This window comes from Gracilinanus agilis, chromosome 5, assembly GCF_016433145.1.
Source record: "Gracilinanus agilis isolate LMUSP501 chromosome 5, AgileGrace, whole genome shotgun sequence".
NCBI classification, from domain to species: domain Eukaryota; kingdom Metazoa; phylum Chordata; class Mammalia; order Didelphimorphia; family Didelphidae; genus Gracilinanus; species Gracilinanus agilis.
In genome coordinates, this window is record NC_058134.1 from 187,732,325 (window position 1) to 187,747,582 (window position 15,258).

At 34.2% G+C, this 15,258-nt stretch overlaps 1 protein-coding gene across 1 annotated transcript in view; it reads right to left on the reverse strand.

Moving 5' to 3' along the window:
* The window catches only part of LOC123249161 (solute carrier organic anion transporter family member 1B3-like), a 96,541-nt gene extending 87,951 nt beyond the window's left edge, over positions 1-8,590 (reverse strand). Inside the window, exon 1 of the mRNA XM_044678149.1 lies at positions 8,474-8,590. Within this exon, the coding sequence (XP_044534084.1) occupies positions 8,474-8,590 (117 nt within the window). The remainder of the gene's footprint in view (positions 1-8,473) is intronic.
* Positions 8,591-15,258: the final 6,668 nt, after the last annotated feature.

Sequence of the window (15,258 nt, forward strand, 5' to 3'; positions counted from 1 at the left end):
TCTGTTAATCAAGGCAGTTTATATTTTTGTTAATATTCACCCATTTCACCTAGACCATCATATTTATTGCCATATAATTGGGTAAAATAGTTCTTAATAATTACTTTAATTTCATCTGTGTTAGAGGTGAGATCACCCTTTGTATCTTTGATAATGTTAATTTGATTCCCTTATTTCTTTTTTTATTAGATTAACTTTATTTATTTCATTTATATTTTTCAAAGTACCTGTTCCTAGTCTTATTTATTAGTTCAATAGTTCTTTTACTTACAATTTTATTAATTTCTCTTTTGATTTTTAGGATTTTCAATTTAGTTTTTGTCTGGGGATTTTAAATTTCTTCTAATTTTTTAAGTTCATGTCCAATTCATTTATATCCTCCCTCTCGGTTTTGTTGCTATAAGCACTCAGAGATATAAAATATCCTCTGAGAACTGCTTTGGCTGTATCCCATAGGTTTTGATATGTTGTCTCCTTGTTGACATTCTCTTTAATGATGTCCATAGATGTTTCTATGATTTCTTTTTTGACACACTAGTTTTGAAGAATTGGATTATTTAGTTTCTAATTAATTTTACATTTGCCTTTCCATGTACCCTTGTTAATTATAATTTTTATCATGTTATGATCTATGAAAGTTGCATTTATTATTTCTACTTTTCTGCATTTTTTGCAATATTTCTATGCCCTTGTTCATGGCTGATCTTTGTATATATATGAGCTATTGCTAAGAAGAAAGTATATTCCCTTTTTATCCCAGTTCATTTTTCTCCAGATATCTATTAACTAATTTTTCTAGCATTTCACTCACTTTCCTTACTTCTTTTTTATTTATTTTTCAGTTTGATTTATCTAGTTCAGAAAGGGGATGGTTGGTATCTCCCACTACTATAGTCCTACTATCTATTTCCTTTTTGAGCTCCTTTAATTTTTCTTCTGGAAATCTTGATGCTATACAATTAGATGCATCAGTGTTTAGAAATGATATTACTTCATTTTTTATAGTACACTTTAACAGAATGTAATTTCCTTCCTTATATCTTTTAATCATATCAATTTCTACTTTAGCTTTGTCTGGTATCATGATTGCTACTCCTGCTTTTTTTACTTAAATGACATAATAAATTATGCTCCAGGATTCTGTTTTTTTTATCCACTCTGCTATCTGCTTCCATTTCATGCATGAGTTCATCACATTCACATTTAGTGTTCTAATTACTAACTGTATATTGCCCTCCATAGTATTATCCTCTTTAGATCCTGCTGTATTCCCTTTCACTCTCTTCCTCTGCACCAGTATTTTGCTTTTTGTCACTCCACCACTTCTGCCTTCCTTCAATTACCACCCACTGCCCTTTTCTTTTTCTCCTTCTACTTCTCTGCATGATGATTGAAATCTATACCCCCCCCCCCCCCGAGTATACTCGTTTTTCCCTCTCTGAGTCAGTTACAATGAGAGTAAAGTTAAACATTGTCCATCACCACCCTTATCCTCCCCACTCTGTAATTATTTTACATACCTCTTTCTGCTATATAATTTACCCCATTCTATCTCTCCCTTTCCTTTTCTTTCAATGCAACCCTCTCTTTCAGCCATTGAGTGATTTTTTACATGTCATTCTTATGTATATATATCATATCATACATACATATTTTTCCATATCATCACATTTACATATATATCATATCATCATATAGCATCACATTTATTATATCATCATAAGCCTACTTTTCTACCCTCTTTCTGAGTAAATCCCTTCTATTTTTTTTACTACTTAGCGTAATTTTTGAGAATTACAGAAATCCTTTTTCCATGTAGACATAGAAACATTTTACCTTAATTAATTCCTTAAATTTTCTTTCTTATTTATCTTTCTGGATTTCTCTAGTGTCTCATGTTTGGACTTCAATTTTTTGTTTGTTTGTTTTTTTGTTTAGGTTTGGCTTATTCCTCAGGAATGCTTAGAAATCTTCTATATTATTGAATGCTCATTTTTCTCCCTGAAAGAAAAAACTCAGTTTTGCTGGATAGGTAACTCTGGATTACAAACCCAAATATTTTGCCTTCCTGGATAGCATAGTCCATGGCTTTTGATCCTTTAATATAGATTGCTAGGTTATGTGTGATTCTGATTGTAGCTCCATGGTATTTGAATGGTTTCTTTCTGGCTACTTTAAGTATTTTCTCCTTAGCTTGCTGATTCTTGAATTTACCTATTACAGTCCTGGAAGTTGCCATTTGAGGGTTTCTTTCTGGAGGTGATCTGTGAATTCTTTCAATTTCTGTTTTATTTTTTTGCTTGTGGAACTGTGGGCAGTTACTTTTCATAATTTCCTTATAATAAGATCTCCAAGGTTTTCTCTTGATCATGACATTCAGGGAGTCCAAGACTTCTCAAATTATTTCTTCTAGATCTATTTTCTAGGTCAGTTGGTTTTTCAATGAGATATTTCATGTTTTCCTCTGTTTTTTTCATTTCTTTGATTCTGCTTTATTATTTCTTGATTTCTCATAAAATCATTAGTTTCTAGATGGTCAATTCTGATTTGTACGGCCTGATTTTCCTTTTTCAGTTTTTGATTCTCCTTTTTCTATTGGCCCATTTCTTTTTGTATCACTTTCATTTCTCTTCTCAACTTTTCCTCTGCCTCTTTTAATTGTTTTTGAAGTCTTTTTTGAGCTCTTCTGTACGCTGTGTCCACTCCATATTTTTCTTTTGGACTTTGTGGTTGTTTCTTTTGCTTTCACTGTCTCCTTCTGTTTCTGTACCTTGCTCTTTGTCTCCATAAAAATTCCTTAGAGTTAGGTGCTTTTTTTTGTTATTTGCTCATTTTCTTATCTAATCATTGGTAGGCTCTGTTTTCTGGGAAGTTGTGGTACCCCTTTAAACTTTGTTGATATTATTCTCATTTTATTTTCTGGATTGTTACTATTTTACCAGATGGTCTGAGGGTTAAAAGCTCCGAGTTCTCTCTCTCTGCTGATTCAATTGACCCTTGAGATGTTGATAGTTTAAAGGCTTTCCTCAGGGTTGGGTGTAAGGTTTTAGTCTCAATCTGAATTTGATTAGTTCAGAGGCTGATCAAATTCTAGCCCCAGGATTAGGTTCAAGTTTTTGTTCTCATTGTGTACTTGATCCAAACCTTTGATTTCCCTGTCATAGAGCTCCACCCTTAGTTTTAGGCAAAGAGATCTGGGGTGGGGGGCTCCATCTTAGAACTGTGTCCTCACCCTAAACTGTGGATTATGTTATCATTCCAAGCCCAGTCTGGGACTCCTGGCTTCTCTTTGGGCCCACATGGACCAGCCCCCTTTAACCCAGATTGCCCTGTGTTAATAAAACTGATGATAGTAAGATCTGGATCAGGGTAAGATAGAGTAAATCCTAAGTTATAATTAGTGAATCTCAAAGGATCACCCACTGCTGTAGATGTTATTAAATATGATGAATCTACTAAACCTAAACTCCAGGTATAACAGTATCCCAGAGCTACTGCCAGGCAAAGAATCTATAATTAGAATTGTACAGTTATCTATGTCTAACTAAACCTCTGTACTATAGCATAATGTTTAGATTGACTGCAAATTAAACCCTGCTTCTCTAAGATGTAATAACCCTCTTCCCTCCAATTATCCCAAGGATATGACTCACTATTGCCTTAGGATTCTTGATGAAACCAAGTTTGATGTAAGTTTATGAAGATTTATTACTAACAGGCTTAGGGAAGGGAAAGCAGGGTAATGACTTGGAAGAAGGGAACAGGAAGTCCTTAACTAATTAAGGCAATATTGGTAATCATTGGAATAATATTAATCAGGTTTGATAGATGCCTGTCTAGTTGGGCCAGACAGGCCCAACCTAAATCAAGGTTACTCTGCTGATTAAAGTGTTGATGTTTCCTCTTGATAGTAAATTCAGGATCAGGGATTGATGAAGTAGTTTGAAATTGGTTGCTGGTTGCTGGTTGAACAAGCTCACCTAAAACCTACCCAAAACCACCCTTTCCAAACCAATCTCAAGTCTGAGATCTTTGTCAGTTCAAAATCCTGGCTTTTATACCCGAGCCTAAACTGCCCTTGGGACCTGCCAGGCTCCTACCAGGTTTGGTTCATTCTACATTCTAAGCAGGTAACTGCCCAACACCTGGGCTACGATTCCAGACTTCTCCACAAGTTTGAATTTCAAGGTGGGTGGATTGACTTGGACCTCTATTTGCCCAGGCAGGATCTCAGGATCTGAATGTTAGTTTGAGCTTAAGTTCAGAACATGATACAGCAGATGTGTGGTGTGTTGGGGGATGCAGTTTGCTCTTGGCTTGTTATTCACTCCTTGCTACAGCCTCTTGCTGGCTCTGTTCTCCTCTCACACCAGTGCTCCAGATGTTGTCTGCCTACCTTTTGGGTTTTTTCTTTTCTTGAAAATTGTTTCACTCTATCTCCTTATGGTTCTTTCACACCTATATTTATTTTGTGGAGATATTTTTATCTTGGTTGGAGAGGATTCTCATGGTGACACAGAGCTGCTGTTCTAGTTACTCCTCCATCTGTGCTCCATCAGGAAATTATATCTTGAAACAAGTTGCCATAGACAATGAAGTAACATCAATATTCAATATATATATAAATATAATACAATAAATATGTTTATATATACTCCCTATTTATATAAACTCTCTGATAAATATATATGCATATATATAATGTAAATATATACAAACATAATATATATATAATTAACAGAATTTTAGAAAAGTTAAATTTGATAGTCATCTGGAGAAAAATGAGTGGGAATAGAAAGGAATATAACCTTTTCTCATCAATACATGACACTGTCATAAACATTGATCAGAGAATAGCATATAAAACAATCACAAGAAAATGCAGAAATCAGAAATATTAAATGCATTCTTTTCAGTCCATAATGTTATAACATCAGACTTAACAAAGGGCTGCAGGAAAAAAAATTAAAAATTACTTGGAAACTAAAAACCAGTACAAATTATGTGATGCTGTTCTTAAAGAATCTTGGAGAAACAACCAATGACAAAAAAGGAAAATGATAAATATTGGAGTGGTTGTACAAGAACTGGGGTACAAAAATACCATTGGTGGAACTGATTCAACCATTTTAGAAAGGAATATGAAACCAGTCTCAAAGGGCCACAAAGCTATGAATATCATTTGATCCAACAATAGCACTACTGAATTTATTTCCCAAAGTGGTCAGAGATAAGGGAAAGGAACTACATGTCCCAAAATATTTTAGCAGCTATTTTTGTTGTGGTAAAGAATTGGAAACTAAAGGAGAATCACTTGGTGAATGGATGAATGAGTTAAAATATATGTAATGGAATACTATTGTGACATTAGAAATGATGAACAGAATGAGTTCAGAAAAAAAATAGAAAATTTTAGATGAACTAGTGCAAAGTGAAGTGAACAGAACCAGGAGAATAACCTATACAGTAATAGAAGTAATAACGATCAACCATGAAGGACTAAACCATTATTGGAAAAGCAATTCTTCAAAGGACTTGTGATGAAAATACTATCCACAACCAAAGAAGTAATTGTTGAAATCTCAGTGCAGATTAAACATGCCATCTTCCACTATATTTCCTTCATGTGATTTCTATTGTATGTGTGTTATGTGTATTCTGTCATGGCACATGCAATATGGAAATATATTATATAAAAGTATGGATATAACCTATATAAAAATTTCACTGCCTTACAGAGAGGAGGAGAGAAAGGAGAGAGAAAATCTCAAAACATCAGAAAATAGTTGTCAAAAATTTTTTCTGCATGTAACTAAAAAAAATTTTAAAAATTGGAAAAAAGATAATCTCAGACAATATAAACTACCTGACAGACTACCTCCCAAAACAAATCCAAGAACTATACGAACATAATTTCAGTATATTCTTACATAAATGACATCATATCTAAGTAGTTGGGAAAATATTAATTGCTCATGGGTAGGCTGAACCACTATTTAAAGTGACAATTCTACCTAAATTAATATACCTATTCAGTGCTCTAACAAAAATTTTATTTCAAAGCACTAGGGGGAAAAAAACCCAATATTCATGTGGAAGAACAAAAAGTCAAGACTATCAAAGAAATTAATGAAAATAACATGAAGGAAGGAGACCTAGTCCCAACATATTGCAAACTGTATTATAAAGTAGTTGTCAGAGCATTCTAGTCCTGACTAGGAAATAGAAAATTGATAAATAGATTAATAAATTAGGTACACAATACACAATGGTAAATGGCTACAGTAACTCCCTGTTTGACAAAAACTGCTGGGGAAACTGAAAATTTAGCAGGAACTAAGTATCTCACACCGTATAACAAGATAATGTCAAAATGGATGTATAATTTAGAAATAAAAGATATCATGTGGGAAGCCAATAAGAGAATAGATAAAAATCTGAGACTCCTCTTTTGACCCCTTTTGTGATCCTTGTGATTTCTTGTTGAAAAGTACTGTGACCTTATTGAAAAGCTTTAAGTTCCTATCAAACCTGAATTTAAAGGGTTAACACTTTTAACACAGCAAGGAATGCTGCTGCCTGTTATAGCCAAGGCCAAGATACTCCCCAACTTGGCTTTCTGATAAGAACCTAGTCAAAATTCAGCCTTGGCCTTGGTCTATTCTGAAGCCAATGTTTTGTGTTGTAACTTCCACGCATCTGCAAAGTTTCGGGGGGGGGAGGGGTTCTTTTGTGTGAAATGAGTCTTGAAACATATATAATAAACTCTGTCCTCCTGGAGCCAGAGCTAGAAGCATGAGGTAAAAGACAACTCCCTTGTTCTGTCCTTATTTCCTTATCAACTAAACTGTCCTTATCAGATTATCAGAGACGATTAAGAGATTTCCACAATATCATAAGCAAGTTAGGTGAGCATATAATAGTTTACCTGTCCAATTTATGGATAAAGGAAGAATTTATGACAAAACAAGAGATAGTGAGAATTAGTAGATGTAAAAAAAAAGATAATTTTGATTAAATTAAATTTAAAATATTTTGCACAAACAAAACCAATGCAACCTAGACTATAAAGGAAATAAAAATTTGGGGAAATATTTTTATTGTGTCTCTGATTAAGGCCTCATTTCTCAAATATATAAGGAGCTTATTAAAAATTATAAGAATACAATTCATAACCCAATTAACAAATGGCATAAAAATATAAATAGGTAATTCTCAGAGGAAGAAATCAAATTTTTTAGTCATTTTCTATTTTTAGTCATATAAAAATGCTTCAAATTGCTAGGAATCAGAGAAATGTAAATTTAAACAATTCTGAGGTATTATCTAACACCTATCATATTGGCTAATATTACTGAAAAGGAAAATGACAAAGGCTGGATGGAATGTGAAAAAGTTGGAGCACTCATACACTTTGGTAGAATTATGAAGTGACCCAACAATTATCTATAGCAATTTGGAAGCATACCCAAAGGGCTACAAAAATGTGAACAACTTTTGACTCAGCATCACTACTAGCTCTGAATCCCACAGATACAAAAAAGGGGAAAAGGACTTATTTGTACAAATATATTTACAGCAATTCTCTTTTGGGTAACAAAAATTATAAACTGAAGGGATTATTCTTAATTGGGGAATAGTTGGACGAATCATGATATATGATTGTAATGGAATACTAACCGTGCCACTAGAAATGATGAATAGGACAACTTGAAAAACATAGAAATATTTATATGAACTGATGCAGAGTGAAATGATCAGAACCAGAAAAATATTGTACAAAGTAACTGCAAGCCTGCATATTCAACTATGAATGAATTAGCTATTATCAGGAATATAGTGGCTCATGCTGGAAAAATCCTATCTACCTAGAGAAAGAACTAATGGTGTCTGTATGCAAAATGAAGTATGCCATTTTTCACTTTAATTTCTTCATGAATTTTTTTCTTGTATGTGTGATATTAGTATTTTTACATATGACAAATATGAAAATGTGTATAAGATGATAGCATATGTATAGCTTATGTCAAATTGATTACTATTTCAGAAGGGGAAGGAGAGAACTTTGATTTTAAAATGCCAGGAAATAAATGGTAAAAATTGTACATAAATATTCTACATAAAATTGTAGAAAATATAATAAAATATTATTGGAGAAAATGTTATTTTCTTTCATCTAAATTTACAGATTTTATCAGTTGAATAGCAGATAGAATGCCAGGCCAGGAGTCAAGCAGACATCTTCATAAGTATATATCCAACCTCTGACATTTATTAACTATGTGACCCTGGGCAAGTTACTTAACTCTGCCTCAGCTTCCTCATCTGTAATATTAAATGGAGAAGGAAATTGCTAACCACTACAGGGTTTTGTCAAGAAAAACTTGAGAGATATCCTAATGAGCAGGACAGGACTGAAATTACAATAACAATTTTAAAAGGTAACATGTTGAAAAAATATATCTCATTGAACCTTAAAGCCATTACTGCACTTAGTTTTCTTCTTGCCTGAAGACTCCACATTTGTTTGGTTGGTTGAATATTGATGTGAGACCTTTCTGGAATCTAAAATATCTTTCTTTGTCTCCATTATCTTGTCTTGAATTTATATCTGAGGAGAGAAGATCAAATGTTTAGTTTTAAGGTGTGAAATGAAATAACTAATTTCCCCAAATCCAAATTGTTTCCATATACAATTTTTCTATACAATATTGCTCTGTATAAAAGGAATAACAAATATGAGCAGAAGGTAGTATGTTTGACATTATCCAATTAAACTCTTTTATTTTATAAATGAAGAACTAGGACAATGTGGCTTGAGTAGATCACATAGAGAGTCTTAATAAATGAGTTGGAATGAAGCCCAGAACATTTTTCCATGCTATTCTTTGCTGTAGTTATCTCCACAGTAATCAAGTATCAAAAATTTCTGGAAAGCCTGCTGCATATTCAGTACCTTTTCAAGTTCTTTTGTGGTGCCTTATAATATGGAGAAAGAACCCTGGAAAAAGAACATTGGGCTCTAGTCCCAGATACGTTACTCTGTATGATCTTATACCAAAAACAATAGTACTTGATTTCTTTGGATCTCTGGTTTCCTCTTCTGATAAATGATGAATTTAGATTAAATATCTTACACCTAATTTAACTTCCATATAAAATATAATTTTCTTAGTGACAAATTCAGGGTTTTATTTATGCCCAATGCTGAATAGTTAATAAACAACATTGACTTTTAGCTCTTGGATTCATCAGTAGATATCAGTAGGTAATCAATAATGTGCTTTCCCTTGAGTAATTGTGGTTATTCAGATGAAAATGAACATAATGCAGATGAAAAGACAATATTCATCCAAAAGAAACAACAGAAGAATAGAACAACAATGTATAATAGTTTTGCTCAGTTGTATAATGAAAACTATGATTCTTAGAGGAATTTAGAGAAGAGGGAAATAACTGTGGGATGAAGTAGACTTCATGTGGGAGGTAAAAGTTCAATTGGTCACTTTTCATTGGGAAACATTTGCATAATTAGAAAAAATGGAGGACACTATTAGCATTCCTGAAAGGAAGACTGTGCATAGAAGTCTTCTCTATAATGAACCCAAATTCAAGTTCAAATAAATGTTAATCCATTTTAGTTACCTTGATGCCCTTGATTTTCTAAAAATGTCCACCTTTCAGCAGATTTTACTGAATGTAGTAATGGTGATCATATGGATCTTTATCTTTGTTGCCTATAATGCTGCCACAACCTACATACATTCACACTGTTTAAAACCCTTAATTTCTATCTTAGTAACAACTCTAAGACAGAAGGCCAAGGGCTAGGCAAACAAGGTTAAGTGACTTGCCAAGGGTCAAACAACAAGGAATTATATGAAGATATATTTGAAGCTAGTTCTCCCGAACTCCAGGGCTGTCACTCCATCCAATGAGCTACCTAGTTCCCCTGCTACAGGCTCATTTTTCTTCAATTCTTACTTACTCTTTAAAGCCTCAATCAAATATTCTTCCTCTTTCCCTCTGAAGCCCTCCCCAGACATCAAGTCAGTAAAATTTTTAACTTCTCAGGAACCCTGGAAGCTGTGAGAAGAACAATATCTACAAAGATTCTTCACAGATCTGAAATGAATTTATCTAGATTTTTCCTAAAAAACAAAACTAGCATTTGATTTTATAGGAATAGGGACAAGAAAAGATTCAAGGTGTGTTTCACTTGATTTATCTTCACTTGTGACCTTTGGCTATACTGATGTTGTTCCTAATCACTTAAGGGTACTCAAAAATTCCTACCCACATGTAATAGATTGACCCATTTGGTGGATTTTCTGAGATAGTAGGAGTCAACCATAATGCCCTATACTATTGGTGCACAAATGTTTAGTTTTGGAGGCAATTATGAGGTACCTTTTCTGAGATAGATGTTTCTCTATCTTCAATATCTTTACTTGAAAGCCAATGTTAAATTCCTTTTGTTAACTGTTGAATGACTTGGGAATGATCAGTTTGTTTCAACATTGAATTGAGCTAACAAGGTGTTGGCATCAGTTTCACCCCATAAGAGAAGAGATAATATAAGTAACTGGAGGACCAGAAACAGCTTCCTAGAAGAAATATTCTTGAGTTTAGTCCTAAAGGAAGGCCCAATTTCTTAAGAGCATAAGGTACAAAAAGAATGAATTCTGGGCCTAAAGATGGACAGTGTAAAGACACAGGTGAGAAATGTAGTGTTGTATGAAACATAAAGTAATTAGGACACTTTGGCTAGAACATAAGGTACTTGAAACTGATAGAATATCAGAAGACTAGAAAAGGGGGTAGGTCAAGATGGCAGCTTAGAAGCAGCAAAAGTCAAGTCCTCTGTGAAAACCCTTCCACACCAATCAAAAACAAAGTGCTTTGAGGGGGACAGAAAACCAAATACAATGACAGGACAGAGACAGGGAACCCTTGTGATCAATTGAGCTTAAGAGATATATAGAGAACATTGAATTCTCTGGTATAAGCAAAAGAAAGAAAGATGGTCCCAGAATCCTTCCCCCACCTACTGAGCTGAGACTCCAGAGGTTGGTGGGATCTCCAGGCAAGGGTTCCAGCCTGTAAGGAGTGCTTTGCTACCACCACTACTCAAAGCTCAGGGCTCTGACCACAGGGAGTGGGGTAGCCAGGCCACAGCCTTCAACCACCACTCCTCAGTCTTGGGTCTCTGCCTCTGGAAGTATTGGCCTCAGGGCATATCCAGATCTGCAGATCAGCTCAACCTGCTTAATCTTAAATAGTTTATCAATAATGTAGATAAGAAGTCTCCAGAGGGCAGCAAAATTCAATCTCCAACATCCCTCCCCCCACCTACTGTGTTGAGACCAGAGGTAAGAATCTGGATGACTAGGAATATTTACCTTCAGCTTCTGCTGGAAACTGGGGAAGATCTGGCCTCAGGACTCACTGACACAATAGGTCAGATCCATCAGCCTAATCTAGTTAATCAGCAGAGCAGAGAAGCCCCTTCAGGACATAAAATCCCAAACAAACAGAGGAGCACGAATACAGCCAATGATGGAGGAGAAAGAAGGAAAAATATATGAGTAAACAATAGAAAAAGAAAAAAGAAATTATAATCAACAACTTCTTTTCAGATAATGAACAAATAAACAGAGGAGCAAGAATACAGTCAATGATGGAGGAGAAAGAAAGAAAAATATATGAGTAAACAATAGAAAAAGAAAAAAGAAATTATAATCAACAACTTCTTTTCAGATAATGAACAAAGAACAAATGGAACAGAGAAGGACCAAGAAACAACAAGCAAAAACTCAAGAACTACAGAGAATTGGACACAGGCTTTAGAAGAACTTAAAACACAATTCAAAAAACAATTAAGACAAGATGAATAAAATTGGGAAAAGATCTTAAAAAGCAAAATATGTCATCTGGAAACAGAGACACATGAACCAAAACAAGAAAATAGTGTCTTGAAAGGTTGAATTGATTAGCTTGAAAATGAGGCAAAGAAAGTGAAAGATGACATACAAAGAAAAACAGAACAAAAGGAAAGGGATGACCAAAAAGTCAGGGATGAAATTCAGTCCTTAAAATTTAGAATCCAGGGGGCAGCTGGGTAGCTCAGTGGATTGAGAGTCAGGCCCAGAGACAGGAGGTCCTAAGTTCAAATCTGGCCTCAGACACTTCCCAGTTGTGTGATCCTGGGCAAGTTACTTAACCCCCATTGCTTAGCCCTTACCACTCTTTTGCCATAGTATTGACTCCAAGATGGAAGGTAAGGGTTTAAAAAAGAAAACTAGAATCCAACAACTAGAAGCAAATGACTTTACAAGGTAGCAACAGTGAATAAAACAAAGTCAAAAGAATGAAAAAAAAATTGAGAAAAATATAAAACACCTCATTGATAAAGCAATAGACCTGGAAAATAGATCCAGAAGAGACAATTTAAGAATTATTGGAATACCAGAAAATCATAATAAAAGAAAAAACCTGGACATCATTCTATAGGAAATTATCCGAGAAAACTTCCCTGATATTCTTGAACAAGAGGGTAAAGTAGAGATTGAAAGAATCCACAGATAACCTTGTGCATTAAATCTCCAAATGACAATGGTTAAAAAGAAACCATTCAGATGTCATGGAGCCACAGTTAAGATAACACAGGACCTGGCTGCATCCACACTGAAGGACATGGTACACAGAGATTGATATAATGCAACACAATTGAATGTAATGGATTTCTCTACAAGCCGCAATGCAATGACCCAGGATAATTCTGAGAAACTTATAAGAAGAATAGCTATCCACATCCAGAGAAAGAACTATGAGAGTAGAAACACAGAAGAATAACACGTGATTGATTACATGTGGATATGATCAGGGATGTGGTGATTAACTGATTACTCAACTGCAAATATTAATAATGTGGAAATAGGTTTTGAACAATGATACATGTAAAACCCAGTGGAATTGCTTGTTAGCTCCAGAAAGGGGAAGGAGGGAAAGAACATCATTTATGTAACCATGGGAAAATCTTCTAAATTAATTAAATTAAAAATAAAATAAAATAAGTATTAAAATGTATGTTAAAAAAGAATAGAAATTCATGAAGAAGGCAGGTGGTATTCAGCTTTAAATTTTAAAACAAAGGTATTAAAATAAAATACTGGAGGCAAAAGGGAGCCAAAGCAGATTATTGAACAATGTCGGTGACATAGTCAGATCTACTCTTTAGAAAATTTAATAAGATTTTTCATACCTGAGTAGAGTTAGAAGAAACTTTAGGTGGAGAGAGGGAAAAGAAGGTTACTGGCATAGTCTGGCTGAAATGTGATAAAGAATTACACTAGGATTATGCCTACATAGAAAGAGAAAAGGGGTTGTATGGGAGAGGTATAGAAAAAAGTCATTAGAATGGGCAATTGGTTGAATATGTGGGTTGAATGAGAGAAAGAACTGAAGGATGACACTGAGATTTCAAAATTGGGTGACTAGAAATATGATGGTATCTTTGATAATGAAAGGGAAATACAGAGGAAAGAAAGTTTGTGATAATACATTCTGTTTTCAAAATCTTGAATTTGGGATGCTTTCAGGACTCCCTGTTTGAGATTTGAGATTGAATTTCCAAAATACAATTGGTCACATAGGATGAGAGTTCTAGAGAGAGACTGAAGAGAGGACTGAATAAAGGGATTTGGAAATTATCTGTATGGAGATGATAATTGAAAACATAGGACCTGGAGAGGTTACCAAGTAATAAAGCAGAGAGAGAAAAAAAATGACAGCCTAGGGCAGAGCTTTGGAGGACATTGAAAGGAGGATAGTGAAAATCATTGGGAACAACATAACAATCTATCAAGGACCTTAGTGTTCTAGTAGATATATTAGTAAATCAAAAGATCTACTAAAAGTTTTTGTCTCAAGGATTAGTCATACAGGAAAGAAGAGACAAAGGAACAAAGTGATGAAAAAAAACAGATCTCTCAAGTAAGGCCTTCAAGGAAAAGTTTGAATTGAAAAAAGCTCCCCAAGAATTCTTGGAGGACCTAAAAAGTATTTTTAAAATCAAATAAAAGTAGTAGAGAAAAAAATATGAGAAAATCAGTGGGAATGATATAAGAAAATGATGATAAAGCAGTGAATATCTTGTTAAAAAGAGTTGTAAAAATTCTGAAAGAAATAACACCAAAATAGAGTTGACCAAATAACTCCTTAAAAAGTAGAATTGGAAAAATGGAAAAAATAGCTTTAAAAGGTCACTGAAGAAAATAATGGATTAAAAATTAAAATTCTGATTATGGAAGCTAATGGTACCAATAAACAAAAAAAGTGCAAAAGAATGGAAAAATTGAAGAAAACGTGAAATATCTTACTAGAAAAACAATTGGCCTGGAATATAGATCAGAGAGATAATATAAGCATTATTGGACTGCTTGACAGTCATGAACAAAGAAAGTTCCTAGATATTATTTCAAGAAATTATAAAGAAAAAGTGCCCCAATGCCCTAAGACCAGAGGGTAAAATAGAAGGTGAAACAATCTATCACTCACCTCCTAAAACGAAAATTCTCAGGAATATTAGCCAAATTCTGGAGGCCCCAGATTAAAGAGAAAATACTTCAAGCTGGTAGAAAGAAATCATTCAAATACTGTCATAGCCAGCATCATCCAAGATTTAACAACTACTACTTATAGGGAGCAAAGGACCAGGAATATAATTTTATAAAGTCAAAAGAGCTAGTAATGCAACAAAGGATGTCACTCAGCAAAACCGAGTATAATCTTCAGGAAAAAAATTGATATTTAATGAGAGTACTTTCAAGCATTGCTTATAAAAAAACCAGAAATCAATAGAAAATTTGGCTTTCAAAAACAAGATTCGGGGGAGTGGGGAGGTCAAAAAAGAGAGGGGGAGAAGAAGGGAGGGAATACATTAGGCCTTAAAAATAAAAAGTGGGGAATGATAAGGGAGGGGGTAGAAAGGGAAGTTAATGAAGGAAGGGGACAAGGGTTACTGGCTTAAAACAAAGCACTGGTTTAAAAGGAAATAGTTTAAGAAGAAGGAGAAGAACTAGGAGAGGATACCAAAATGTTGGCGATTACACAACTGATAATTATAACTCTGTATGTGAATGGGATGAACTCCCACATAAAACAGAAGCAAATAGCAGAGTGGATTAGAAACCAAAATCCTACCATATGTTGTCTACAAGAAACACATATGAGGCGGGTAGGACATACACCAGTTTA